We start from the raw sequence: 27,738 nt of genomic DNA on the forward strand, positions 1-27,738 counted from the left end.
GGGCGAACCTTCTGTTCTTCTAACCCAGTGAAATTAGGAGTTCATAAGCCTTCTTTACCCCTTACTCCCTCCCTATACTCCTTTTACAGAGTGTTTCAAGTAGATTAGGTACGACTTATCCCACTGTGGATAAGTGATTACCCATAAGCTTTCTTCCCCCTCCGTACTTAGTTCAAGTCATTAAATATAGATGTGCACATATTTATTCTTCTAGATACAAGTGTGTCTGGAGTATATTGGGGTAAACCCCAAAGTCAAGGATTTGATGTTTGTGGAAAGAACAAAACTACTTTCACACACAAAAAAAGAGAGTTATAATCATGTTAAGGTGATCAAGCCACTTCTGCCGGCTCACCTATTGCTGAGAAGGGGAAGGGGGTAAGGGTATCAAGCCCCCTACACCAAAGAATATAACAAAATGCATTTTGGAAAAGGGATTCAGGAACTGTGTACATTTGTCTACTCTTTCACATCACATAATAATTCAAGAACACTGATTTGTTAACATTTAAATAGGTTGAAGTTTGCTTCCGTATCTTGGCTATTGCAAATAATTCTGCTTTAAACACAGGGATGCACGTATCCCTTTGAATTAATGTTCTTGTACTGTTTGGGGAAATATCCATCCGGGAGATTGCTGGATTATAAGGTAGTTTTATTGTTAACTTTTTGAGGAAGGGTCATACTGTTTTCTACAGTGTCTGCATCCCTACCAACAGTGTGTGAGAGGTCCTTTTTTTCCACCAACACCTGTTGTTTTTTGGGTTGTTGATTTTAGCCATTCTGATGGTGTGAGGTGATAGCTCTTGTAGTTTTGATTCACATTTCCCTGATGATAAGTGATGATGAGCATCTTTTCATGTGTCTGTTGGCCATCTGCCTGTTTTCTTTGGACAAATGTCTGTTAAAGTGTTCTGCCCCTTTTTAAACTGGATTATTTGTGTGTGGGGTGTTGATTTGTATAAGTTCTCTATATATTTTGGATACTAACCCTTCATCAGATATGTCATTTGCAACGGCATGGACACAGCTAGAGGGTATAAAGTGAAATGAAATAGTTAAATACCATATGACTTCACTCACATGTGGAATTTGAGAAACAAAATGAACAAAGGGAAAAATAAGAGAGAGAGAGGGAGAGAACAAGAAACAGACTCTTAGCGATAAAGAACAAACTAAAGGCTAGCAGAGTGGAAGGGGATGGGGAGATGGGTTGAAGAGGTGGTTAGGGATTAAGGACTTCACTTGTGTTGAGCACAGGGTGATGTATGGAAGTGTTGAACTACTATATTATACACTTGAAACTAATATTACACTGTACGTTAACTAACTGGAATGAAAAGTTTAAAAAGTAGGCTAAATTTTGGTATTTTCGGAAAAATGTCATGTAACTTATTCATTTTCTCCAAATATTACTGAAATAAATTATCATTTAGAAACAGAAAATGACAATTTAAAAAATGTATTCTCCAAGACAGGACCCCCATACTCTAATAGTCATTTAATAAAAAAAAAATCACAGAGTAAATTAAAAAGTTGAAGATATAAGTAAGAACAAATGAAGTGAGTGTTTTAAAATGTGCAAAAAAAATTCAATTTCATCTAGAAATTTGCTTGGGTCCCATTTTTTAAAGGTAAGATAAATTCTAAATAAAATGCTGCCAATTAAATGCTTTCCAAAATGTGTGATGTTAAAAAAAGAATAAGCTATATAATTGAGGCATGTTAAACCCCGAGTTATTGGAGTTTTTCAAAACTTTCAAAACTAAATGCTCTCAAAGACTATATCACGAATATAGTTTCAGAGACTTTAATTGAACATATGGCACACATTATGAATCATTAATCATCTATTTCTATATCTTCTTTTTGACAGATCCTGAAAGTTTCTATTTGAAAACTTGTACAGAGCCAACAAAAGCAAATACTTCTATTTGTTTAAGACTGGAAAAAAAGAAAAACTTTACTTGTGAGGAAAAAAAGATTACACACGTACTTACTTGTGGTAAGAATATAGCTTTGACTGGAATATTTTTATGGTAGAAAGTTGTTCTAGATATTATCTATTCTTTCCTTCTTCCTTCCTTCCTTCCTTCCTTCCTTCCTTCCTTCCTTCCTTCCTTCCCTCCCTCCCTTCCTCTTGCTTTCCTTCCTTCTTTCTCTCCCTCTCTCTCTCCTCTTCCCCCCACTCTTCCCCTTCCTCTACCTTCCTTCACCCCCTTTTGGTCTATGGTTTTATGGAGTCAAAACATTGTATTGTCTATACCACTCAAATTCACAAAATAGACAAATACTTTCCCCCCAAATAATCTTTGAAATAGCAAAAGTCAATTAATTTATAAGAATTTTCTTGGCAACTGTTATACACAAGGCATTGTTGAAAAGGTTGTCAGGGAAGGGTGCCATAGAAAAAATATGACACACATACTGTTAGAATAAAAAGAAAAGCAAACGTAAGATCATGTGACTCAAGAGTTTATGTATGTGGTCAACCCTCCATCAACAAAATTCATGGACAATCTCAAGAACATTTACATGAAAGCAAAGTGGGAAAAACACAATCAGTTCCTCTAGGAATATGGGTTTGGGCTCATATCGGGGACAATAATTGAGATACCAGTTCTTTTTAATAATTAATGAATTATTTTTTTTTCTTTTTATTTGAATTTATTAAAGTAGAAACTCTCCCTTGATGTAAAGCCATTTGCTAAGCCGTATTTGGCAAGGCAAACAGACATACACATGCACACACACACACTACACAAAGGATGAAGTGTGACACTGATTGCAATCATCGTGCTGTAAAGAAGCTTCATAGCTATGATACAAGCGGTATGAGGAAAGCAAGAACAGATTTATAATGAAATGATGATAAAGTAATGGTGTACTTAAAATATCTCTTAGGCAAAGGCTAACTCAGGTGGATTCTTAGTTTCTGAACAGAGAACTCATTCCATCAGTGAAATTAGAGACACTCTCAAATTCAGTTAGACTTTTTAATATTTTCTTTAAAATCGAGTGTGGTGTACTTATCTGGCAGGGGAGATACCACGATCATGAAGGTGGTTTTCCCAGGGTGAGTTTTATCCATTGCGCTCCAGATGCACTGACCCCTGCGTCTTCCTCAAATGTGGGTAACTCGAATGCATAATTTGTGGTAGTGGGGGACTGAGTTTGCGCTTTCCCCTGGAAAAAAAAAATTGAGTGTGGCAAAATCATGCATTATTATAGTAGTTTTTAGTATCTTTTACTTATTTCCTATTTGCTAAAGTTTTCAATCTAATAGATATTTATTACAGATATGAAATCTAAAGAGAGAGTTAAATATGATTATTGTATTCGTACATGTACTGATACATGATACTTATTTCTTTCAGCTAACTTTTCTTCATCTAATAAGACTGAAACTTATTTGGAACCCCTTTCACCTAAACAAAATTATTCCTGTAATTTAAAAGTATCATATGGGGCCAATGAGTTTTTGAACAAAAATGAAACCTTTGAAACAGATGTTGGAAGTGAGTATATCACTTACATGTATATGTAAAATTTCTTCTTATGTTCTTACAGTTCTTTGAGAATCAAAGAAAATGATGTTGTAGATTTGGAGAAAGGGTTTCAGGAAATGGATATGTATCAATTTTTAAAGTAGAATTTCAAAAATGGATGATAGAAGATCCAAACCTTTGACAAGTTTTTTTGTTTGTTTGTTTGGTTTGGTTGTTTTGTTTTTTTTAAACTGCAAATTCTAGGCCATCATGAGCTTATGGTGGACACAAAACTGAGGTACATGAAATGGTTTGTTCACTTACTTCCCATTTCTTCCTGCAGCCATGTTCCTTTCTTGGTGCGTCCTGCACGCTCTGCCCCTCTAGCAAACCCTGCCTTTGATAGAAGTGGGCACACGGCTATGAAAACACAGTGGCGCATCTAAGGATTGGTGGCGATATGATAATTAGTGTTACTAAAATGCAAGCAATATAAATAATAACAAGACTATAATAGCTAATGACAATTAGAAAGATCCATTTTGGAAAATAATAGCTTTTGGGAGACGGGGGGCGGGGGCGGAAAGGAAGTGAAAAGTCCTAAAATTCCGCTCTTATTCAGTGGAAGGAGGGAGATTCCAGTCTAGAGACTGCTAGAAAAGTATGTTAATTATGTGTATGACAATTTATGAGTAACCACCAAAGAAAGAAGAGCAGAGAGAGGAGGAATGCAAGGCAGTACAGCCACTTTGGAAGATGTTTTGGTAGTTTCGACAGAACGAAACATACTCTTACCTTACAATCTAGCCATCACACTCCTTGGTACTTACTCAAATACTTATGACAAATACTTACTTGGTACTTATGTCCACACAAAAACCTGCACAGGGATGCTTATGGCACCTTTATTCATAATTTTTCCAAAACTTGGAGGCGACCAAGATGCCCTTCAGTAGGTGGAACCAGACCCTGGAATATTATTGAGCACTAAAAAGAAATGAGCTATCAAGCCATGAAAAGACACGAAGGAACTTTAAATGCTAATTACTAAGTGAAAGGAAGACAATCTGGAAAAGCTACATACTGTATGCTTCCAACTATATGATATTCTGAAAAAGCCAAACTATGGAAGCAGTTAAACGATCAGTGGCTGCCAGGACGAGGTGGGGGAGGGTGAAACAAATAGGGCACAGAGGATTTGGGAGACAATAAAAACACTCTGTACGGTACCATAATTATGGCTACATGTCATAAGATACGTTTTCTCAAACCTGTAGAACACATGACATAAAGAGTGAGCCCTAATATGAACTATAGACTCTAGCAGATAATGATGTGTCAGTGTAGGTTCATCACTTGTAAACCCTGGTGGGCGACGCTGGTAATGAGGGTACTATGCATGGGCAAAGGCAGGGGAATAGGAGAAATCTCTCTACCTTCCCCTCAATTTTGCTGTGAACCTAAAAATGCTCTAAAAAAGTAAGTCTTTGATAATCATAATCATAATCATAAATCATGAAATAAGATTTATCCCAATAATGTAAGAATCCTTCAACCTTAGAAAATAGCAATTAAACCATTTTACATACCACTTACTTCAGGAAAGGGGGAATTTTTGCAAGACCATTGCAACAGAAGTTACATTCTTTTTTTTTGTTTAATGTTTATTTATTTATTTATTTATTTTATTTATTTTTTTTTTAATTTTTTTTTCAACGTTTTTAATTTATTTTTGGGACAGAGAGAGACAGAGCATGAACGGGGGAGGGGCAGAGAGAGAGGGAGACACAGAATCGGAAACAGGCTCCAGGCTCCGAGCCATCAGCCCAGAGCCTGACGCGGGGCTCGAACTCACGGACCGCGAGATCGTGACCTGGCTGAAGTCGGACGCTTAACCGACTGCGCCACCCGGGCGCCCCTAATGTTTATTTATTTTTGAGAGAGAGACAGAGACAGGGCATGAGCGGGGGTGGTGGGGGGGGGGCGCAGAAAGACAGGGAGACACAGAATCTGAAACAGGCTCCAGACTCTGAGCTGTCAGCACAGAGTCTACACGGGGCTTGAACCCACGAACCGTGAGATCATGACATGAACCGAAGTTGGACGCTCAAAACAGCTGAGCCACCCAGGTGCCTCAAGAAGCTACATTCTTAAAAACAAGACAAAAGACTTTGTTAATTCACCTACTATATGACCCACCCACTTAAAGTATATAATTCAGTGTTTTTTAAAATATATTAAGAGTTGTGCAATCATCACCAGAATCAACTTTAGAATATTTTTGTCACACCAAAAAGAAACCCCATATCTATTAGCAGGCAGTTCTCATTTCTCTCCTGCTTTCCACACCTACGCAGTTACCAATCAACTTTCTGCTTCAATGGATTTTCCTATTCTGGATATTTCATATAAATGGAATTGTATAATATACTGTCTTTAGTGACTGGCTTTTTTCACTTAGCATAATGTTTTCAGGGTGCTTCCACGTTGCAAAATGTATCAATGTTTCAGTTTATTTTTTTATGGCCTGATAATAATCCATCATATGGATATACCTTATTTTGTTTGTTCATCCGTTGATTAGTTTTTTCCACTTTTTTGGCCATTATGAATAATGCTGCTATGAACATTCATTTACGAGTTTTGTGTATACATATGTTTTCATTACTCTTGTGTTCATACCTAGGATTAGAATGTGGGGATCATATGACAACCTTATGTTTTGCATTTTGAAGAACAGCCAATCTGTTTTCCAAACTGGCTGCATCACTTTATTTGTTTGTTTGTTTACTTATTTATATTAATATGAAATTGATTGTCAAATTGGTTTCCATGCAACACCCAGTGCTCCTCCCAACAGGTGCCCTCCTCCATGCCCATCATCCACCCTTCCTTCCCTCCCACCCCCCATCAACCCTCAGTTTATTCTCAGTTTTTAAGAGCCTCTTGTGGTTTGGCTCCCTCCCTCTCTGTTTTTTTTTTTTTTCCCCTTCCCCTCCCCCATAGTCTTCTGTTAAGTTTCTCAGGATCTACATAAGAGTGGAAACATATGGTATCTGTCTTTCTCTGTATGACTTATTTCACTTAGCATCACACTCTCCAGTTCCATCCACGTTGCTACAAAAGGCCACATTTCATTCTTTCTCACTGCCACGTAGTATTACATTGCGTATATAAACCACAATTTCTTTATCCATTCATCAGTTGATGGACATTTAGGCTCTTTCCACAATTTGGCTATTGTTGAGAGTGCTGCTATAAACATTGGGGTAAAAGTGCCCCTATGCATCAGCAATCCTGTATCCCTTGGGTAAATTCTTAGCAGTACTATTGCTGGGTCATAGGGTAGCTCTATTTTTAATTTTTTGAAGAACCTCCACACTGTTTTCCAGAGTGGCTGCACCAGTTTGCATTCCCACCAGCAGCACAAGAGGGTTTCCATTTCTCCACACCCTCGCCAGCATCTATAGTCTCCTGATTTGTTCATTAGCTATTTGTTCTTTTATCTATTCAAAGCCTTTGCCCACTTAGAAAAATTTTTATTGAGTTAGAAGAGTTTTTTTATATATTCTAGACCCAAGTGTCTTGTCAGATATATCATTTGCAAATATCTTTTTCCATTCTGTGAATTGTCATTTTACTTTGTTGATAACTTTTGAAATTTATAATACTTTAGTTTTGCTGAAGTCAAACTTATCCATTTTTACTCCTTTGCTTATGCTTTTGGTGTCACATTAAAAACCCATTGCCATGGGGCGCCTGGGTGGCTCAGTTGGTTAAGCATCTGACTTCAACTCAGGTCAGATCTCGCGGTCTGTGAGTTCGAGCCCGGCGTAGGGCTCTGGGCTGATGGCTTAGAGCCTGGAGCCTGCTTCTAATTCTGTGTCTCCCTCTCTCTCTGCCCCTCCCCCGTTCATGCTCTGTCTCTCTCTGTCTCAAAAATAAATAAACGTTAAAAAAAATTATAAAAAAAACCCATTGCCAAATCCAAAGCCATAAAGAATTATTCCTATGTTCTCTTCTAATAATTTGATAATTTTCTCTACTAAATTTTACACTATCGATCCATTTTGAGTTAATATTTGTATATGATGTGAGGTCAGAGTTTGATTTAATTCTTTTGATGCAGTCATTCTCTTGTTCTAGGACCATTTTCTAGAAAGACCATCTTTTCCCCATTGAAAAGTCTTGCCACCATCGTCAAAAATTAATAATAATAATGAGCTTATTTCTGGCCTCTCAGCTCTATTCTGTTGATCTACATATCTATTTTTATGCTAGGATCACTGTTGGTTACTGCTGCTTGATATAAGTTTTGAAATCAGAAAGTATGATCCCTTCAACTTTGTTCTTCAAAATTATTTTGAGTATTCAACTTTCCATGGAATTCCATGTGAATTTTAGAATCAACTTGTCAATTTCTACAAAGAAGCCTAACTGGATTTTTTTTTTTTTTAAAGAGAGAGAGAAAGAGCACGTGACTGGGGAAGTGGAGTGGAGGAGAGACAGAGAGACTTAAGCAGGCTCCACACTCAGCATGGAGCCTGATGCAGGCCCCACATCCCTGGGATAGTGACCTGAGCTAAAATCAAGAGTTGGATACTCAAACGACAGAGCCACCCAGGCTGAATCCAGTTAGGATTCTGATAGGGGTTGCAATGAACCTGTAAAAATCACTTTGGGGAGTAATATCATCTCAACAATGTTAGCCTTCCAGTCCATGAATACGGGATGTCTTCCCATTTATTTGTTTTCCTTAATTTATTAAACAAATTTTTTTTGTAGTTTTTAGTCAACAAGTTTTGTACTTCTTTTATTAAATTTATTTTCAGTTTTAAATTTATTCCCGATTCTATGGTAGTATTTTCTTTTTTTTTTTTTTTAAATTTTTTTTTTTTTCAACATTTTTTATTTATTTTTGGGACAGAGAGAGACAGAGCATGAACGGGGGAGGGGCAGAGAGAGAGGGAGACACAGAATCGGAAGCAGGCTCCAGGCTCCGAGCCATCAGCCCAGAGCCTGACGCGGGGCTCGAACTCACGGAGCGCGAGATCGTGACCTGGCTGAAGTCGGACGCTTAACCGACTGCGCCACCCAGGCGCCCCTATGGTAGTATTTTCTTAATTTCATTTTCAGATTGGTTATTGCCAGTATACAGGCATACAATTAATTCTCTGTATTGATCTTGTAGTCAGCCACATTACTGAACTTGTTTGTTAATGACAATCTTATAGAATTTTTGATAGAACATACTAAAGTTATTCTAAATTTCATATGGGAGGAGTTAGCTAAGGACTAAGGGAACTGCCTAAAACTGCCTTCCAATAACCCTCCAAAACAAAATCACAAGAAGAAAAATAAAATTACATTAAAACTATGTCCCCAGCATACCTAGAAAAATTTAATACTTTTTGAATATTAAGTACTAAAATCTTTGCAATTCTTATAAATCAATGTAACAAAATAGAAATCCAAGGGGGGAAAATACATATATTTTTGTAAAAGTATAAAGGCAATTCAGTGGGGGAAAGGCTATTTTTTTTTTCAATAAATGATCCAGGTATCCCTATAGAAGAAAAGATGAACATTCAGTCTTTACCTCTCAATAAAAATAAAAATTAACTCAGTGATTTACAGGCCTAAACACTGAGATTAGAACTATAAAAAGTCTAGACAAAGACATTAGAAAGTCTTTGCTACTTTGGTGTAGGAAAAGGTTTCTTAATACACATAAAACAAGAATTTTGTAAATTTTATAAATTAGACTTCATCAAAATTGACTGTTCTCTTCAAATAAAGCCATTAAGGAAATAAAAAAAAAATCAAGCCATACATTACAGGAAAATATCCACAATTAATTTTCAACAAAAGAAGTTTCTCCAGAATGTATCGGGAACTCTCCCAAATACAAAATAAGACATCAAGTAACCAAATTAAAAATAGGCAAATATTTTGAACATTTGCTTCAAAAAAGAAGATATGCAAATGGTCAATAAGCATATGTAAAGATGCTCAATGTCATTAGCCAACCAGGAAATGAAAATTTAAACAACTATGAGTGGCGCCTGGGTGGTTCTGTAGGTTAAGTGTCTGACTTTGGCTCAAGTCATGATCTCCGGCTTGTGAGTTTGAGTTCGAGCCGCCCCCCCCCCCCCCCGCCCCCACACGTCGGGCTCTTGTGGAGCCTGGAGCTTGCTTCTGATTCTGTGTCTCTGTCTCTCTCTGCCCCTCCCCTGCTCACACTCTGTCTCTCTCTCTCTCAAAAATAAATAAACATTAAAAAAAATTAAACAAACAACTATGAGAGGATGATGACATTACACACCCGCTAAAATGGCTAACGTCAAAATAACCAACAATACTATTTGTGAGTGTAATGTAATAACTCAGAAATTTTACTCTAAGTATTTATCAAAGAGAAAAAAAAAAAAAACAACATCTCTACAGAAAGACTCCTACACAAAGATTCACAGCAGATTCACTCCTAGTAGCCGAAAGTCTGGAAACAGTCCCAATGTCCCATCAACACTTAAACGAATAGATAAAATGTGGTGGATCCTTACAATGGAATGCTACTCATGAAGTAAAAGAACTAACTACTGACACATGCAACAACATAATTGAATCTCTAGAACATTATATTGAGTGCAGTATGATAGACATACAAAAGTACTATTGATTTTCTCTATGTGAAGTGGGTGAAGAAACAAATTGAATCTGTAGTAACAGAGAAAAGTTCAGAGGGGGCTTGGGGTTGGGCAAAGAAGCTGAGTTGCCTGGGAAGTGACACAGAAGAAATTTGGGGGGATGATAGAGATGTTCTAGAGCTTGATTGTGGTGGTGGTTATGTAGATGAATATGCTTGTCAGAAGTCATAATTTTACCTCAAATTGGTGTGTTTTAATGTAAATTACACCTCATAAATTGATTTAAGCATTTATTACGTTCTTCATCTCAAGTTGGAAGTTTCCAAATAATGACAGTTAAGTTTATCAGTACTACCAGTGACAGATTTTCAGCACAGTGAAATCTAGGAATTCCAAGGTAGATGAACAATAATACTATATCTGAGAGGAAGAGGATATTCGCAGATATTTTAGGTCAGTGGAATACTTGGGCTCCATAGTGCCACTGTAGAGTGACATTTCCTGTGTTAAGCGACCTCTAAAGCAAATTTAATGAGACTAGATGTCTTTCTTTTAATTTCATAATTAACTCATAATTAAAATGTGACTGTTGATAATCATAATTATAATACAAAGGATGTTTTTCCACGTATTATTTTTCATATTTCATATTTCATTCTTATTTTTTAACAGGTCCAAAAGCATCTCCAAATATTACATGCAAGTCTACAAACTCAACAGAAGCAATGATCACCTGGGAAAGCCCTGAAGATTATTTTGATAATTATGTTTTTTGTTTGCTGCATGCTTCAGGTAATTTGCGTCAGATTTAATTCCATGTCAGGAAAGATGAACCAAGAAGTGGGAAGCGCTAGCAATGTGGATTGAACTAGTGAGCAACAACAGAAATACGATGCCTTGTTATTTGGTACAATCTTTACACTCTAAATTCAATCTTTATTCTCTAAAGCCTGGAGAAAGAAACCCTCAGGAAGATAATCCTCATTATTGTCCTCCAAATATTATATGAGCTGCACAGTTTGAACTCCTTATTCAGGCCCACAAAGAAGCAAAAAAAAAAAAAAAATGCCTAATCCCTCAGTTTAGAGTCAGCTCAAAATGATTTAATGTAGACAGCAAGGTAAATATGTGGCAATCTTGAGTTTTAATGACTTAAATGTTTCCTTTTTTTTTTTTTTTCTTAAGAAGAAAACTGCACAGTTCTGGGTAAAGAGAAGACCAAACATAATTTGCAAAATTTGAAACCTTATACAAAGTACGATGTGTCATTAAAGGCTTCCACCATGGGAAAAGTACGACGTGATGGACCTGCTGCGACATGTGAATTTCGAACATTTGAAGATAGTAAGTTATAAGTCTTAATACTTCTTTCTGTGAATGGCAAGAAACAAGGTATGAACTTTTTTTTCTTTTTCCATTCTTTTTTTTTTAATGTTTATTTATTTTTGAGAGAGACAGAGACAGAATGTGAGTGGGTTAGTGGGTTAGGGGCAGAGAGAGAGGGAGACACAGAGTCCGAAGCAGGCTCCAGGCTCTGAGCTGTCAGCACAGAGCCCCACGCGGGGCTTGAACTCACAAGCTGTGAGATTATGACCTGAGCCGAAGCCGGACGTTCAACCGACTGAGCCACCCAGGCACCCCAGTATGAACTTTTTAGTATACAATCCATCTTTCTTTATGCTTCATTGGGGAAACACATTGACCTGGCACATTTATTAACATCTAGGGTTTATAATAATTTAAAATACAATAATGTTCTAAACTGTTACCCTGGGTTCTCTGTATTCTTCATAGACCATCACAGATTTGTAAGAATGAAGCTTGAGGCCATATTAACTGGAACAATTTTAAGATTTCAGGCAATTTAGGTACCTAACCAACATAGATAAAAATGCATTATCTATTGTTTTCTTTATTATCTAGAACTAGTAACTGCCAATGAGACACCTAATAACATCTCACCCACAAAGCATTCACTTGCTAACCTCTACTTACCCGCTTACCTTATAAAATACAGTAACTTACTGGCATTGTCTTCTCTTTGTTACATCGAACTACTTGTTTTATTTTATGGCACATTTTTCCATTTGAAGTTTCCTTTCAAAGGCATTTTCCTGTTGCTACCTGTATGATGTCTCCATATTTTCCAGGCCTAAAGCTAGATCTATCTCCGTGGTGAATGTTAACTCCATTAAGTCAGGAAAGAAGAAACACCCCTGTGTAAGGCAGTATCTGTAGCTCCAGAGACCTTAGCTGGCACCAAGTTCATGAAGAAAAATTGTCTTATTCAGGGATGGATGTAGAATGCTCTTCATGAAATTTAATGTAATTTAGATTCTGGTTTTAAAAGTCCAGATCCTTGAGCTTTATGGTTTTGCTATTTTCCTAAATTTCTGTGAAGTCATAGCAAACAAAGATAATTTGTTGCTCCTCCTAAAGAATGCAGCCAGGTAGGTAGTTACTAGGATAATGTAAGCACCTCAAGAACGGAGAAGCTGGGGGTGCCTGGCTGGCTCAGACAGTAGAGCATACAACTCTTGATCTCAGGGTTACAAGTTCAAGCCTCGTGTTGGATGTAGAGATTATTTAAAAATAAAATCTTAAAAAAAACCAAAAAGAACCGAAGAGCTCTACTGTATGTAGGTCTTCAGAATCCCTCTATCATCCACTCTTCTCCCCTGCACCTTTCTTCCCCTCTTCTCTACCCCCTCTTTCCTTCTATTTTCTAATTGTGTATACTCTCCTTAGGGGATGGCACAAAGTCCCATGACTTCAAGTATAACACATATGCTAATATTCATTGAAAGACTGGGGGGTTTATTTTTAGATGTTTTGGTACAGCTTCTTGATGCATGTACTATTATAGCTTCTTCATCCATAATCTCCAAATTAATGCTGAAAATAATTTATATTGGGGGTGCCTGGGTGGCTCAGTTCGTTGGGCGACCGACTTCAGCTCAGCTCATGATCTCCCGGTTTATGAGTTTGAGACCCACGTTATTCTCTGTGCTGACAGCTCAGAGCCTGGACCCTGCTTCAGATTCTGTGTCTCCCTCTCTCTCTGCCCCTCCCCGCCCCCCGCTCATGCTCTGTTTCTGTCTCTCAAAAATGAATAAACATTAAAAATTTTTTAAAATAATAATTTATAATGTACACAAATATTGCCAACTGATTTAAATATGCATGTACAAAGTGATTAAAGTAACAAATATTCCTTCGTTTTGATAGAGCCAACCAAAGTCAGGCACTTACTTGCTTCTCGGATATCAGATAATAGTATTCTTGTGAAGTGTGATCCTCCTTCGGACTTTAAAGGCCCCAGGAATGGATCCTACCATCTGGAAATCAAAACTGGAGATGTCTTTGTTAAAAATGAGTCACAAAAAATTTGCCACTTCCCTGTACTATATCTTCAATATTCAACAAAATACGAATTTAAGGTAAGATAATTTCTATCCTCAACTGTAGTACTAATGTACATTATACTGATTATTACACCATACTTCAATAATACTAAGACCAATTGATGCTCACATGAGCTTTAGAAACCCTTCGTCTAATGAAATCATACTTCAAAGTCTTAAATGGTTGACTCCGAACTTCTTATCCCCAGCTCTAAGAACAATGGTTTCAAGCAAATATTTTGTTGGAGTATTTTTCACCTTTAATGTAATTTACTCATAGCAAAATTATTGCACCTGTGTCAAGAAGCACAACATTTTATACACAGTAAATTAATTTAAATTTATGCACAATAGATTATTACTTTGCAAAATGTTTTATTTACCGTGACTTTTAATCTTTACTAACATGACTTTTTAAATTGCAAAATATTTTACAGGTGCACTGAGGTTAGAAAATAGTAGAAATAAATATTAGGAAATACCAGTGAACATGGAGAATTAAAAAAAAAACTCATCTACAAGCTTACTGTCTACTGATCATATTTTATGAATGTGTTTCTGAAATGGAAAAACTCAGTCTTGGCCCTGGTTGTAGGGAAAACCCGTAGTTCCCTCTTCTCTTGTGTGTTCTTTTCTGTGAGTCTCCTGTACAATTCATGTGCAACGCCACCCTTCTGATGCTTCTGGTCGCCAAATTTGTGTGGAGGTTTTCCTCCACATCAAGCAAGTCTTTGTGGCACCAGCTGGGTATCCCGCAATTTAATTCAAATCTGACACTATCTACCTGGAGATAGTGGCAGATTCCACAGGTTAAGGACTCAGTCCCACAAGACTGTTCCACCCCACTTCGGCTCTAACTGCCAGTAGTTGGTCCCTAGGTTACTCTCAACTTCTGTCTGACTTGGCTATAAATCAGGGGTTCCTATGGCCCTCTCCTCAGGCTTAGTTGCTTGTTAGTGTGTCTCACAGAACTCTGGGAAACACTTATTTACGTTTACCAGTTTATTGAAATATGTGATAAAGGATACAGAGGAACAGTCAGATGAAGAGATACATAGGGTGATGTCTGAGAAGGTCCCAAGTACAGGAGCTTCTGTCCCCATCAAGTTGGGATACATCACCTTCATGATATGGATGTGTTCACCAACCTGATAGCCCCCAAGCCACCTTCTTTGGGGTATTTTAAGGAGGCTTCATCATGTAGATGTGACCAATCATTAATTTCATTTTCAGCCCTTCTACCTTCTCAAGAGAATGGGGGGCCGGGGTGAAAATTCCAAGCTTCTAATCATAGCTTTGGCTTTCTAATGACTAGCCCTCATCCAGGAGCCATCCAGGAGTCCACCCAGTCACCTGATTAGAATGAAAAACACTCCTATTACCAGGGAAATTATAAGGGTTTCAGGAGTTCTGTGCCAGGAACCAAGGGCAGAAACCAATATATATTTTCCATTATCTCACAACTTTCTTAATATTGTAATGTGCATTTATATATATTCATCATATATATTATCAACATTCTGAACACATAGTTTAGTAACCTACATTTTTCATATATCACTACAACACGAACTTTTTCTATGTTAAATATTTCACTACAATGCAATTTTTAACGGTCACCTAAGATTCTATTATATGGCTTTTTAACATTCTACTAACTATAGTTTTCATCTGTTATAAACAACAATCAATTAACACACTTACTGGTAAATAGCACAATTTTTGAATGTGTCTTTAATGATTTCTATTTAAATAAATTCCTGGAAATAAAGGTATTGGGTCAAAAGGAATTTACTTGTATTTTAAGAATTTTTGTGATAAATTTTTTTCCCTGTAAGTTACCAAATTACCCTTCCCATACAGTCTATTAAATAATTGCTCTTGAGAATCTCACCAACACTGGGCATGGCCTTCTTTTTCTTTGATGTTGAGTAGGTGAGATATGGTATTGACATCTCTTTTTGTTTGAATGGCTTTCTTTATTTACTGTCGAAGATAACTACAGTTTTTGTTGTTGCTGCTCCCTTGTCCAGTTTTATTTGGGGAAGTTTTTGGATATTAATGATATTAAACTCTTTGTCATATAAGTTGCAAGTTTTGTTTCCAGCTTGTAGTTTGCTTTTTAACTTTATTTATAACACTTTAAATCATACACAATTTTTCCTTTTATTTTTATTCAGTCAGATCTATCAGTTTTATTTCTGATTTAATGGAAATTTCAACAGTCAATAGTTGACTATTCAAAATAATGTTGACAATTGACCTTATATCCTTTATAACTTAAAGAAATGTTTATATATACATATGTTTATATACAAAAACATATGTATTTATAAATATATAACCTTTCTTGTTTGTTTAATCAGACATAGGTTGGACTTTTTCCTGTGTTTTTATTGTACTATATTAGATGATGCCATGGTTGTGATGACATGATATGATTTGTTCATATGGTGAATTATAGTGATAGGTTTTGTAATGATAAACCATGTCACGTTCCAAGAAAAAAAGTCTTGCTCTGTTACTGTGTATTACTCTTTGAAAGCATTATTGAATTCAAAGGCTTAATTTTTTAAGTCTTTATGAATAGACATTCATAAATGAAATCCTTCAATAAGTGGGTAGAGATGACGGGCACAGGCATTTGTATAGGTGTGGACGTGAATCATTCTTAGTATACTTTGCTATAAAAGTTGTGCTAACCTGATAAATAGCACATTTTCTTGTTTCTTTGCCTTTTTATAACCTTAAATAGTATAGGAATGATTTGTTCTCTGAAAATTTTTTTTAATCCTCTTAACACAGAGGAATCCTCTCAGAACCATTTTTTTTTCAATATTATTGTTCTTTTCAGACATTTTACACTTTGTGGATTTATATTTTTCCCATAATCCATATAAAAGAAATATTTTGTTATTACATATCATGTACATTATACTTCATCTCCCATTACTTCTCCAGCACCCATTAAGCTCCATTTATTTTCAGTTTCTCAAATGCACCTAGAATTTGCTCTCCATAGGTACTTTACCTTATGTACTTCTCTCTTTCTAGAATTTTCTTCTCCCATTCATCAATATAAGTTATTCTGGAAAAATATAGGTAAACATCATATTAAAATACAACATTCAGGGGCACCTGGGTGGCTCAGTCGGTTAAGCGTCCGACTTCAGTTCAGGTCACGATCTCGCGGTCCGTGAGTTTGAGCCCCGCGTCGGGCTCTGGGCTGATGGCTCAGAGCCTGGAGCCTGCTTCCAATTCTGTGCCTCTCTCTCTGCCCGTCCCCCGTTCATGCTCTGTCTCTCTCTGTCTCAAAAATAAATAAACGTTAAAAAAATTTTTTTTTAAAATACAACATTCAAATTCAAAGTAGTAGATTATTACTTATTCATTCTTTTCCCCAGCCTTCAAAAGATTGTCTCTTGTTTTCTTCATTGCATGTACCATAATTCATTTTCATGTTTTTTTCTGTCTCCACTACACCATTTATGCCATCACGAGGGATCAATCATTTTAGCTTTATTCATCATTGTGATCTCTGGTTAACAGATTAATAAAGTAATTTTTATCATTGCTCCATTTATTACTTTTCTTTTTGTAGATTTATTTTTATGTTCTTCTGCTAATTTGGGATTGAAAGCATTTTTGGTCCGTTTCTTTATTTTTTTATTATTTAAAAAAAAAACAAAAAAAGAAAAATTAAACTATGAATTGTCCTTTGGTAAAATTTTGACTGTATCCCATGCCTGTGTTATTATTAATTTTTCTTTTTTTTATTTATTAAAATTTTTTTTTACATTTATTTATTTTTGAGAGACAGAGTGAGACAAAGTGAGAGTGGGGGAGAGGCAGAGAGAGAGGGAGACAGAGAATCTGAAGCAGGCTCCAGACTCTGAGCTGTCAGCTCAGAGCCTGACACGGGGCTTGAACCCACAAACTGTGAGATCATGACCTGAGCCAAAGTCGGATGCTTAACCGACTGAGCCACCCAGGAGCCCCTATTATTATTAATTTTTCAATGACTGACATAAAATTTAACAAGTGGATTTTTAGAGTAGAATGTTCTGATCATTATTTCCCAAGAATTTATATTGCAGTTGGAAAGAATTTCTAATTTATCTGTTTTTTAAAGAGATAGTGTTTCTAGCTTTTAAAAGATAATTAGCTTTTATAATTTCTACTATTTTTAAACGTTTATTTATTTTTGAGAGTGAGAAACAGAATGTGTGCAAGCAGGGGAGGGACAGAGAGAGGGGGACAGAGGATGCTAAGCTCTCAAAAGAGAGCCTGATGCGGGCTCGAACTCACAAACCACGAGATCATGACCTGACCAAAGTCAGACGCTTAACCAACTGAACCACCCAGAAGTCCTACAATTTCTATTTTTTGGAATTAATGGAGTATTTTTTACAGTTAAATGTATAATGAATATTTACAAATATTCTGTGAGTACTGAGGAAATTATATATCTTCCAAAGGGTAAAAACTTAGATATATATTGTCCAAATGTATCATGTTTATCTTTTAATGATATTATTCAGATTTGTTTTTACCTTTTTTTTTTTTTTTTTTTTTTTTTTGCCAAAGCCTCTTACTGCTCTCTTATTCTTTTCAGTTTCCCTTGTATAATTAAATTGTTTTGGCTTTATTTGTATTCAATATTATGAGACACAGGGAGTTTTCCTAGTTAGGTTAATACTGTAGATTTTACCTTGTATCACTTGGGGGTATCAATCCTTATAATTTTAACCCTTGTGAACTAAATATCAATTTATTATAAACACTGTGATTGTCATATTGTTTCTATTTACTTTTACAAATTGTATGTTCATTTTGTGTGTAACTTTTATAAACAGTACATGGTAGTTTCCCTTTTAAATAAAATGTACAGATATTAGCCTATCAATAGGGAATTTTAACTTTAAGCTTTGAAGAATTTGATGTGTTGGAGTTTATTCCTTCAGTTTCACTTACTCTTGCCGATTATACTATTATTATTGTTGGTGTTGTTGTTGCCAAATAAGCTAAGATTTCTTTATGTCTTTTTCACTGTTAAATATTTTCTTTGAAAAACTATTTGATAATAAGACATTGACATAATCTTGAGGTTTCTATTTTTAAATTAAAGTTAACCTGTATATTTTAAATTAAAATCGACACCATTGTATGAGAAATAATGTATGTGTTGCATCATGATAGATAAATTCACATTAGAAAACTATTTTGTTTTATTACTGGAATCCAGGTCTATTACAACAACGGACGCCATGATGGAACTCCAGAATCTGTTTTTCATTCAACATCTTGTAAGTCATTTTGTGGCTCTTTATTATATTATACTAAAATATATATTAACATTACAAACCTTTATTATTTTACATTCGTGCTTATATTTAATTATTAAATGTTTATATATTTCCTATCAAGGTAATATTTTGTTTTCTGAAAAAAACATGTGTAGGTGAATAAAACAATATTGTTTTATTTTTAATGTTTTATTTGAGTGTAGTTGACACAAATACTACATTAGTTTCAGCTGTACAATGGAGTCATTTGACTTCTCTTCAATTTATCCTATGCTCACCACAAGTGTTCTTACCATCTGTGACCATATAACACTATTACAATATCGTTGGCTATATTCTTTCTGCTGTGCCCTTTATTCCTGTGACTTACTCATCCCATAACTGGCAGCTTGTATCTCCCACTCCTCTTCACCCATTTTGCCCCCCCCCCCGCCCCGCCTCTCATCTCTCTGGCAACCATCAATCCGTCCCCTGTAAAATACAGTATTTTAAATTCAATTAAGAGATTCCATTATTAAAGGATAGATTTCATAAAACAATTTGTAAGAGGATGTATCTGTATAGACTTAAATTATGAGTATGCTTATGACACTTTTCATGACTGTTAACAAAACATGTTTGTTTTGTGTACCGTTTTGGAGACTTACCTATTTTGTCTTATTCTGTCCCTCAAAGTCGAGCTTGGTAGAGGCAGGCATTAGATACAAATCCGTCCGGATTTACCTAACTACAGCTAAGGTAAAAATCGCTTAATAACAACATGGCGATTTAATTTTTTATCATTGCTATTTTAAATATTTTGATCAAAATAAAGTTGCAGATAGAAAAAAATCACTTAAACTTAAATGTCATTATAACAATGACAATAACAGCTGTGTGTCACCACTCCCCACTCATTGTCCTGCTCACCAAGACAGCCACTTTTCACAATTTCTGTTTTCAGTTCTTCTTATGGTTATCTCTATAGGGATAAAGAATATTAGCTGCTTCCTCTTTCTAGAGTTAGTAACATTGCCCATGGATTTCATCCTACGGAGGGAGAAGGCAGTACACTGTTTTAAGTTTCTCAGCTTGTTCACCATCTGTATGTTTGTAAATTAAATTAAATGATGTAAATTTCTGTGTTGTGTTATCAACTGTAGACAGTTTCTTTTACTTTTTTTAATGTTTATTTATTTTTGAAAAAGAGAGAGAGAGAGAGAAAGAGAGAGAGAGAGAGAGAGAGAGAGAGAGGCAGAGAGAGAGGGAGACGCAGAATCTGAAGCAGGCTCCAGGCTTGAGCTATCAGTACAGAGCCCAATGCGGGGCTTGAACCCATGAACCGTGAAATCATGACCTGAGCTGAAGTCAAGTGCTTAACTGACAGAGCCACCCAGGCACTCCAACTCTAGACAGTTTCTCATGCTATCATTGCAATGTCTCAGTCTTACTCTCTTACACACACATGCATGTGTGCAAGCACTAATGCCTTATTTCCCAAGGTCCCTGAAAAGAGGAAAGATATAAAAGTTCATGTTCCAAACTGTTGTCTCAGGTCCCATGTAAAGTTTCCATTCTTCCTGCTCTGATTTATTAAATAAAAGCTTCTAATACTAAATGCCCACCAAATTCAACCGGATAGCTTTGATTTTATTTCCATATAAATACTTTTCTTTTATAATTCCTTACAATAAAAACAACTCCATTGAATTTTTTTTTTTTTTCTGCCTATGCAGATAACTTGTAGCTGCAGCACCTACTCTTGGGAGTCATAGACTCAACTGGACGTTTCACACTCACTCACATTTTACTAGGCCAGATGTGATACCATTTCACTCAAGGAGACACAGAACAGAAAACACAGTGCGCCAGCAAGGGGGGGTGGGGGTAGCGATAGTGGTCACAGTGCCCATGGCAGCCCTGGAACTGTTCTTTGACCCTCCCAGAGGCAAGTGAGATGTGAGAGAATTGGGTCACATGTGTGGGTGTGCTGGCTGCCCTTGCTTAGAAGCCCCCTGTTAAGAAAGGAATCGGTATCTCTTAGAATAGTTCCTTGGGAGTAGCTTCCAGACGTGCCACAGGGATTGTGCCCAAAAATGAGGTGTGCCCTGGGTTACTCCACTCAGGGAGACCGAAAACTGGGGCTTGCACCAGGACAGTGTGGTTCACACATAAATCTTCCTGTCCAGGTACAGTTGAGCAACCAGGGATCATTTTCGTCATTGGCAACATTGCCTAGAAAGGCAGCTAACATTCCGCTTTTATCAGATTTCCATGTCCGTGGAGCTAGAGTGTTATCCCATGGTCCCTTCCTCACCAAGCAGAAAAAGTTTTATTGACTTCACTCACGATGGCATTTTTGTAATAGATAAATGACAGAATGAGGTTTTAATAGTAATGTCTTCACCAGGAGAAGTCTTGGGTTGTGACTTGCCAAGAATGCACCTCCTAGAAAAGTTTTGCTGAGCTTCCCTGGCATAAGACTTCATTAGCCACACGTTGACAATGTTCCCGAAAGAGCTCCTGGGGCCCTTTCTTCCTGTACTGATTTGGACTACCTAGGTGTACAGCTTAGCTACTGTGGTAAAATTTTCCTTCATTAGTTTCCTGTTTCAGAATTGCTACATCTGAATCTCATTTGTTAAAAAAAAAAATTACTGGTATATATTCTCTAGTGTAAGAGGAAAATATTCTAATTCTGGCACACATAAAAATGCAATGCTTACATTTAGAATATAAAAAGGTGATCTAAAATGGTAGCTATCCTGCCAATATATTTCCACAAAATTCATTTTAAAAAAGAGCTATGATAAAAATATGTGTTGAATGCAAAAATCATATTGATTATTAAATGTAAATAAAGGTACATAGTTACTTTCTCAAAAAAAAAAAAATGCAATGCTTTAATTCTACTCTGGCACTTGATCCATAGGTTGACCTGGCATAGAATTCTGAGTTTAAAAACCTAGTATTGAAAAAGTATTTCTGTTTCGTTCTCCTGCATCCAGTATTACTTTCTAATGCCATCCTGTTTCTCGTTCTTTTTCTGTATTCTCATATCTTTTTTCTCTTTGGGACTTTTAGGCTTTCCTCTTTATTCATTGTCTTGCATGAGTCTTTTCTTGTATACTGTTGGCTTTTGTGACCTGGAGACTTATACCTCTGAGAAATTTTTTTTCATTCCACTTTTTTTTTTTTTTTTCCCTGTAATCCTTCTGGAGCTCCTGTTAGTCCCATTTTGGAACTCCTAAGTCAAATTATTATTTTGGAACCCCCCCTTTATTGTTGAGGATTTCTTTGACAGTTCGGTTCTTATCAGCAGTTTGATCAAAGTTACAGGGAGACCATAGAAAAGGTTGATTAGAAGTTCTATGGCCCTAATCAAAAAGAATGAAATCTTGCCATTTGCAACTACGTGGATGGCCCTGGAGGGTATTATGCTAAGTGAAATTGGTCAGTCAGAGAAACACAAAAATCATATGGCTTCACTCATATGAGGACTTTAAGAGACAAAACAGATGAACATAACGGAAGGGAAACAAAAAAAATATAAAAACAGGGAGGGGGACAAAACAGAAGAGACTCATAAATATGGAGAACAAACTGAGGGTTACTGCAGGGGTTGTGGGAGGGGGGATGGGCTAAATGGGTAAGGGGCATTAAGGAATCTACCCCTGAAATCATTGTTGCACTATATGCTAACTAACTTGAATGTAAATTTAAAAAATAAATAATAAATTATTAAAAAACAGTTCTGTAGCCCTTCCAGGGACTGTTGATTGAGGAGATTCCTTGTAATATTTATGATTTGTTTTCTCCAGTGCCATTTATTATCTCTGGAAATTAATCAATGTAATACTTCTTATAGTAGTGTTACAGTGTAGGGGAATGTTTCTTCCCATAGTAGGGCAGAGGGACAGGTGTTCAACCATTTCATAGGCAGACGCTGGCTTTGCCCTCCTGATCTCAGTCCTGGGCCACATCCCTGCTCTGTTCTGAGCCTGATTTTACCTTGAGTCTCTTAACCTTTTCCTTTCAATTTTCTCAGAGAATAAACTTCTGTCTCCTCCCTGGAGTGTCTTTTCAAAGGGTGTTTGGTTTCTCTGTAAATAGACATTCAACTGTACCATTTTTGGTCCTATGATTCATTTCCACTGTCTATGTGCCTCCAAATTTGAGACTCAGGCATTCTGGGTAACTGGTATGGATCTTATGCAGTGTGCTAAGAAGGGAGAGAGATGTGTTCTTAGGTCATGATATATATCTGAAGTCTTGCTTGTTTTATCATTAATAAGTTTATCAAGGCAAGTCTGAAGCTACTTAATGTTTCTGTAGAATGGACCCTAATTAATTGCTATGGAATGAAACGCTTACTCATAGTCATTTGGGGCAGTTTCTTGCAAAATCTCAGTTCAAGGTGTCCTATTTTTCTCGTAACATGCTTTCATTTTAGTAATTTCCTTGAGGTGAAATTACTAAATTTCAGTAATTTAGTGAATTTAGGTGGATGAGTTTAGATGATTGTTCCTCTGATGAGGTTTTTATCCACAAATTCTGGAAACAATCATGTCGATCAATATATACACCAGTAATCACAGGTTTATTGATAATTTTAGTGAAAAGAATTTGAGAAAAACACGTTGGGTCATTTTGGGAGTCTATTGCAATAAGAACTTCTCTAAAATATTCAATACAACCCAGGTATCCTCACAAAATCCTTGTAAAATAAAATAAAATCATTCCCATTTTATAGACGAGGAACTTTTAACTTAGATAATTCAATCAATTTATTTTTTGTTTCCAGTCAAAGAAGTGGTGGAGCCAGAATTCAAACTCAGGTCCAACATCTGCCAGTCTCTATTTGAAATTAATTTATTCTTACTATTAAGAATTTCCAGTTATAGACATTTTGAACATGAGACACATGGTCTCTGGCAGCTGTCTGTTTAGCTGGGTCATTTCCATCTTTCAGGTTATAGAAAGTCTCATGCCCAAGGCCACTCCTGAACGTGTAGAAAATAAGTTCCCCTTACTTTTTTTCCACCTACTCACTCTTTCATAAATCTAAGGAAAATACATTATTATTTTATTTGTTGGTTTACCTGTTTAGCACTTTTTCCCCCCAAAAGAATGAAAATTTCTTTAGAACTGGTAACTTCTCATGCCTTATATTCTGCTGTATCTTTAGAGACTATCCCAGTGTAGCACTTCTCAGTAAGTATGGGGTCAATGAGGGGTACCAATGAATTAATGTAACCACAGATGCTTTAACAGATAAACCTCCAAATCCCAGTGACTTAACAGAATTGAAATTTATTTCTTACCCTACACCAATTGGTAGGTGTTTGTGTGCGTGTAGGTGGTGCGTGTAGGTAGGTTCTACATATTCATTCAAAACTCTAGGCTGACATAGGGTTTCCATTTTTCATATATAGCTTCTAATTTTGCTATGGTTGCTAACATCCATCCGGCAACCTGGAGAAGAGAGTGTGTAACATCTCTCCAGAGGGTTTAAGCACCAGGCCTGGAACTAACATATCTCACTTCTACCTTTATCTCAGTCACATGGCTACACTGAACAGCAAATAAAGCTGATTCAGAAGGAAAAGAAAACAGGTGGATTCAGCATTAGCCAATCTCTGCCACAAGAAAGAAAGGAGGGCTGATTAAATACCCAGCATACCCAGTCTCCTCAGTCTTACCAAACTGCTTCAAATGTATTATTCCTGTATTGTTTTAAAAACATGATTTAGGGGGCACCTGGGTGGCTCAGTCGGTTGAGTGTCTGGCTTCCGCTCAGGTCATGATCTCACAGTTTGTGAGTTCAAGCCCCCCGTCGATCTCTGTGCTGACAGCTCAGAGCCTGGAGCCTGCTTCAGATTCTGTGTCTCCCTCTCTCTCTCTGCCCTCCCATGCTCGTGCTCTTTCTCTGTCTCTCAAAAATAAATAAACGTTAAAAAGTTAAAAAAAAAAACCCATGATTTAGGATGACTGAATTTCAATTTCCTCATCTAAAATAGTAAGAACATCGTTTCCTTTCCTATCTCCATTAGCCAGAGCAAACCATAGTAGCAATATACAACACTGGTGCACCACTCCACATCCCTTTGGTGTCCTCCAATCCCTCCATATACAATGTAAACTCATAATCAATCATTATGATCACCCTTGAAATTATTCTTGAATCCCTTGATCCCATGAATCACCCAATTCCCACATCCAACAGCTTTCTTTTCTCTCTCCTGCATCATTATTTCCCTTCTGTGCTAGATAAGTCTAATCGGTATGCAATTGTTGAAAACAAACAGCAACCACAATATTTCTTTTGACACTATTTCCTCTTCAGCCACCCCTTTATTTCATCTCCACACCCCCCACCTCCCAACAGTAAAGCTTCTATGAAAGAGATTTGTATTTTGACTGCCTCTGGTTCTTTTCCTATTTTTCTCTTGGGTCTGCCTATTCCACTGAACCGCTCTTGTCAAATCCAACAATGCCTTCTCTGATAGTACATCAAAAGGTCAATTCTCAGTCCTCATTGAATTTGACTTATCAACACCATTCGTCATAGTTGATTACCCCCTCCTCCTTGAAAGACTTCCTTTTAAACTGGCTTCCTGGACACGCTCTTGATTTTCTTCTATTTCACTTGTTAGTCTCCTTTCCTGGTTCTATCTTTCCTCTCCAAACTTTTAATATTAGAGTGTCCGAGGACTTAGTCTTGGGATTTCTTTCCTTTCTATCTAATTTTAATTTCCTGGTGAATTATTCAATCTTCTACCTTTAAATAACAGCTCCATGATGAAAACTTTCAAATTTATGTCCAGCCCCAGACCCTTTCTTGCAAGATTTATGGTACAAGAGTTCCACATTTGCATGTTCAGGCTTCCTATTTGGCATCTCCACTTGGATGTCTAATTATTTTTCAAATTCACAAATCCAAAAGTGAGCTCCTGCTCTCCGCTGCACCCACAGTCTTCCTGATGGCCATTAATTATAACTTCATGTAACTATTTCTACTCACTCTAGAGCCACCAACCTGGTATGAACCACTGCCATATTTTGCCTGGATTATGGCATTCTCAACGAGTAGTCCTAAAAACCTGTAAAATGTGTAGTCAGAGTATATCACTTCTCTGCTCAAAATCCTGCAGGTGCTGCCTGTGTAACAAAAAAGCTAATGTATCATTAAAATGGCTTCCAGGCCCTACAAATCTGGCCCTTGCCTCTCCCCTCTCCGTGTCATACTCTTACGTGGCAGCTCCTGTTGCTACCCTTCACTGGCTCCACTCCAGCCACATTGGCATTCTGGCTATTCCTTGGACATGCCGGCCATGCTCCTATCTGTGGGTTCTTGCCCTACCCTTCCTTTGCCTCAAACAGGCAGCCTCCAGATATCTGCTTAGCTAACTCTCTCACCTGCTCACTGTCTTTATCATCTTCTAACCTATGTTACCATCTGCTTATTTATTATGTGCACTGTTAAGTGTCTGTCGTGTCAGTAGGTCATTTCCATGAGGACACGGATCCTTGTTTTGTTCTCTGAGATATCTTATGTAACTAAATCAGTGTTTGGCATACAGTAGGACTCAAAACTTTTTTTTCTTTTTGAATAGTGAGTAATTAGTCCTTGTATGTCCAAGACACCGTGCCAAGTGTTTATTGTAAATCAATTCATTTAACCTCATTTTTGGAATTAGGGAATGGAGTCACAAACATAATGAAGATTCTAGCCAAAGCCCCACCTAGGAAGTGGTACAGCGAGGGTTGGAACTGAAGCAGTCTAGCTCCCAAGTGAGGCCCTGGTTTCACTGCATTCCTCTCTGCCCTTTCATTGTATATGAAAAGTAGGAGATACTCCCCCAGGGCAACGGATATTTCCAGTACACTGTCTTTTCTCTGTCCTTCTCCAGAAGAGGGTATGATTTCCCATTAAACCCTGGTGAGCATTTACATCAGGATAAGTAATCCTAACGGTAGAAAGAAACAATTAGTCCTTCGGTTAATTGATTTTATACCTCAATGGTAAGAAAGTTTATCTGTGTGGGACAGAAGCCTTTGTGATCTTTGTGGGAGGCTATCCACTTATGCACATAAAGTTACACCAAATGAGTTTCTCTCTGAGATCTATAATAACTAGACTCCCTCTCTAATACCTTCCAAATGGAGTGACTGAAAGAAAGAGAATTAAGTCTAAATCATAGCATTGCATAAAAGAATGGCATTTTGTGGAAGGAGAGTTTCTCTTCTGTATTCTAATTGCTTTCTTAAAACATAAGATGTTTTTATTTGTTTTTGAATAATATGGGCAAAATATACAATATCAGGAATTTATTGTGTTTGGTCTCATTCTAAAAAATTTATTTGTTTGAAAGCCTCAAAAGACATGGACATAATAAAAATGAAAGTATGTTAAATGTGATTATTCAAAGAACCCAGCAATGTATTTGACATAATAATCTCCTTTCATGTGTTATGTTTCATTTCTAGATAATTCTAAAGCATTGATTGCATTTCTGGTATTTCTGATCATTGTGACATTCTTAGCCCTGCTTTTCGTTCTCTACAAAATCTATGACCTGCGCAACAGAAGGTCCAGGTAAGAGTTGATTTCAAAATGAAAAATAGTAGTAATAATGATGAAGACATCCATCTATGAGGCAAGTTTAGAACCAGTTACGTATAGAATGAGAAGTAGCATTAAGTCCAGTTCATCAATGAACTTTTGATCAAAAACTTCACAACATCTTGTTGGTTTGTAGTAAAGAGTAACATTTTCTACAGTAATACTGTTATAGATTTTTTTTAATAATAACAAAGGAAGAGAATAGGTATTTATTCTTTTAGTTAAAAGTGGGTCAAAGGGATGTAGAAATGATAGAGGCAAAAAGAAAAGAAAGAAGTATCTAGGGAA

General features: G+C 36.6%; 1 protein-coding gene and 1 non-coding gene across 6 annotated transcripts in view; both read left to right on the forward strand.

Moving 5' to 3' along the window:
• The window catches only part of PTPRC (protein tyrosine phosphatase receptor type C), a 125,115-nt gene that overhangs the window by 70,944 nt on the left and 26,433 nt on the right, over positions 1-27,738 (forward strand). For 4 of the 5 annotated variants that reach the window (XM_058700992.1, XM_058700994.1, XM_058700995.1 and 1 more), the window contains 7 exons: positions 1,877-2,005; positions 3,378-3,518; positions 10,808-10,927; positions 11,321-11,479; positions 13,364-13,575; positions 18,785-18,845; positions 27,315-27,423. In XM_058700992.1, the coding sequence (XP_058556975.1) occupies positions 1,877-2,005; positions 3,378-3,518; positions 10,808-10,927; positions 11,321-11,479; positions 13,364-13,575; positions 18,785-18,845; positions 27,315-27,423 (931 nt within the window). The remainder of the gene's footprint in view (positions 1-1,876; positions 2,006-3,377; positions 3,519-10,807; positions 10,928-11,320; positions 11,480-13,363; positions 13,576-18,784; positions 18,846-27,314; positions 27,424-27,738) is intronic. The other variant, XM_058700993.1, reaches the window with a different exon arrangement.
• Positions 3,026-3,189, forward strand: LOC131496682 (U1 spliceosomal RNA). Its single transcript, XR_009254618.1, has one exon. It is a non-coding gene; the product is annotated as a U1 spliceosomal RNA (small nuclear RNA).

Source organism: Neofelis nebulosa, chromosome 15 (assembly GCF_028018385.1).
Source record: "Neofelis nebulosa isolate mNeoNeb1 chromosome 15, mNeoNeb1.pri, whole genome shotgun sequence".
NCBI lineage: Eukaryota > Metazoa > Chordata > Mammalia > Carnivora > Felidae > Neofelis > Neofelis nebulosa.